This window comes from Photinus pyralis, unplaced genomic scaffold (genome assembly GCF_008802855.1).
Source record: "Photinus pyralis isolate 1611_PpyrPB1 unplaced genomic scaffold, Ppyr1.3 Ppyr1.4_LG4, whole genome shotgun sequence".
Taxonomy (NCBI): Eukaryota; Metazoa; Arthropoda; class Insecta; order Coleoptera; family Lampyridae; genus Photinus; species Photinus pyralis.
In genome coordinates this window covers 15,114,176-15,116,084 of record NW_022170511.1, presented here as the reverse complement: position 1 = coordinate 15,116,084, position 1,909 = coordinate 15,114,176, and the positions used below count along the sequence as shown (strand labels likewise).

Sequence of the window (1,909 nt, the reverse complement as noted above, 5' to 3'; positions counted from 1 at the left end):
ACCGAATTGCCGAAAGAGGACATTCTCAATGGGTAAATAGATGGTTAGGACGCGATGTATTTGTCGGTGAGGTCAAGACTTCAAATCCTAGTGTCTCAAAAACACGAAGAGGGGTATTCTCGAAGCGAAAATGGAGGGTCTGGACGAGACGTATCTATCGGTGCGCTACTTATGTACCCAATCGTTAATTTTTTTAGTAAAATCTTAATAAAGGTAGAGATTTTTGAGAGGTTGTTGGGCGAATATAAATATAATCCTAAGGGGATAAATAGGACATTTAGAAAATCTCTTAAGAAACCCGTCAACCGTACTAAAAAATCCTTGGAGGATTTAAAAATATCCATTCCCGAGTTATGACGTTGATACGGACATATGGAGACGACTTTTCTTTAGTCCAAAGGTTTTCGATTCATTTAATTATAAATACATCTTAACTTTACAGCTACCACTTTCTCCATAACCGCATTATCTCTTAGACACGGGTTAGTCTCATTGCGTTTCTATCGGGATATTCAATCTCATACCATTTGCCATCTTCAACAATCCAAGTGCTTCTGTTACTTCCTGTTTTTAGAATATCCACCACCGCTCTGGAGACGTCGGAAACCCTAAAATCAGTTTTCTTGCAATGGTACTGCGTTGTGATTCTTACGAGTTGAAAAATGCGGCGGATTGTATTTAGGAGCTTCATCGACAAGATTAGGATGTAACATTTCCGAAACCCCCTGTTGAAGGGAATCCTTCAGTTCCGTATTTGTTAAGCCTGGACAAATTGTAATGATTCCCACTTGATTGTAATTGTAATAAACCTGGTGCCCCAACGATCGACCAAGGGCGTTGATGAAACTTTTAGTTGCGCTATACACGGGGCCATTAAAAACAGGTTCTATGGCAAGAGTAGAAGATATATTTATGACCACGCCTCCTTGGCCTCCCCTATTTTTACTCATATACTTGATACCCAAGAGAGTTCCCTGAAGCGTTCCAACCTGATAAAGTATTGCAGATCATGATGCGTTATCTCCAACTGGTACTCACGATATTTATATCAATTGCAGACTTCCAATTTTTCTCATTACCTACTCCAGCGTTATTGATGACGAAGTTCAAGCCGTTCCAATGGCGTGCCGAAATCTTAAACGCACCTGTAACATAAAATTCAATGCCAAAATTTCGGAAAACAGACTTACTTTCTAACTGATCTCCATCGCTAACATCCGCTGGAATGAAGATCGCCTTCCCGTAGCCAAACTCCTCGTTGAGTAACTTCGCTGCATTTTGCCCCTTGTTGATGTTAACATTGACCAGTGTTACGCCCTACAAACATCCCTGGTGGCGTTCACCTTTACCTTGGACGCCTACATACCCGAACTCCGTTACTCAAAAGATCGCGCGCAATTCCAAATCCAATACCACGCGACCCTCCAGTTACCAAGGCCGTTTTCCCATTGAGTTCGAGCGGCGTAACACAAATTGGAATCCCAAGTGCCACCCATAATATCACGAAGTTTCGGGTAATCATATTATGCTCCGACTGAGTTCACATATTCTGGTCGAGGTTATATGTATATTTATTTATTTGACATTAGACCCCACACTCTATGTGAAGGTCTTTTCCACGTATTAACGTTCAAATTTATTCAAAAAATAAACATCCTTTAAGGATTTCTTCATCGCACTTACCTATTCACCTAATGCAAATTTCTTCTTTCTTTCTTTCAACGTTTGACCAAAAAGTTGATCTGTTCTGAAATTTCGGTCAACATTCTCAGGATTCTCTTATTTTTTATCTTCCCGCAAAAACCTCACAAAATTACTTTGTTTTCGAGAGAGTTTTATCTATGAAGTTTCTTTCAAGAGTTCTATTAACGACTTAAACGCTTTCTCAAGGTACTCATTTAAGAATCAT

General features: G+C 39.8%; 1 protein-coding gene across 1 annotated transcript; it reads right to left on the bottom strand.

The window, feature by feature from the left end:
* Positions 1-392: 392 nt before the first annotated feature.
* Positions 393-1,648, bottom strand: LOC116169229 (15-hydroxyprostaglandin dehydrogenase [NAD(+)]-like). Its single transcript, XM_031485261.1, has 5 exons — positions 1,367-1,648; positions 1,191-1,317; positions 1,039-1,145; positions 653-989; positions 393-608 (listed from the first exon to the last, which is right to left on the bottom strand). The coding sequence occupies exons 1-5, from the start codon at positions 1,520-1,522 to the stop codon at positions 571-573; spliced, it is 765 nt and encodes a 254-aa protein (XP_031341121.1). The 5' UTR covers positions 1,523-1,648; the 3' UTR covers positions 393-570.
* Positions 1,649-1,909: the final 261 nt, after the last annotated feature.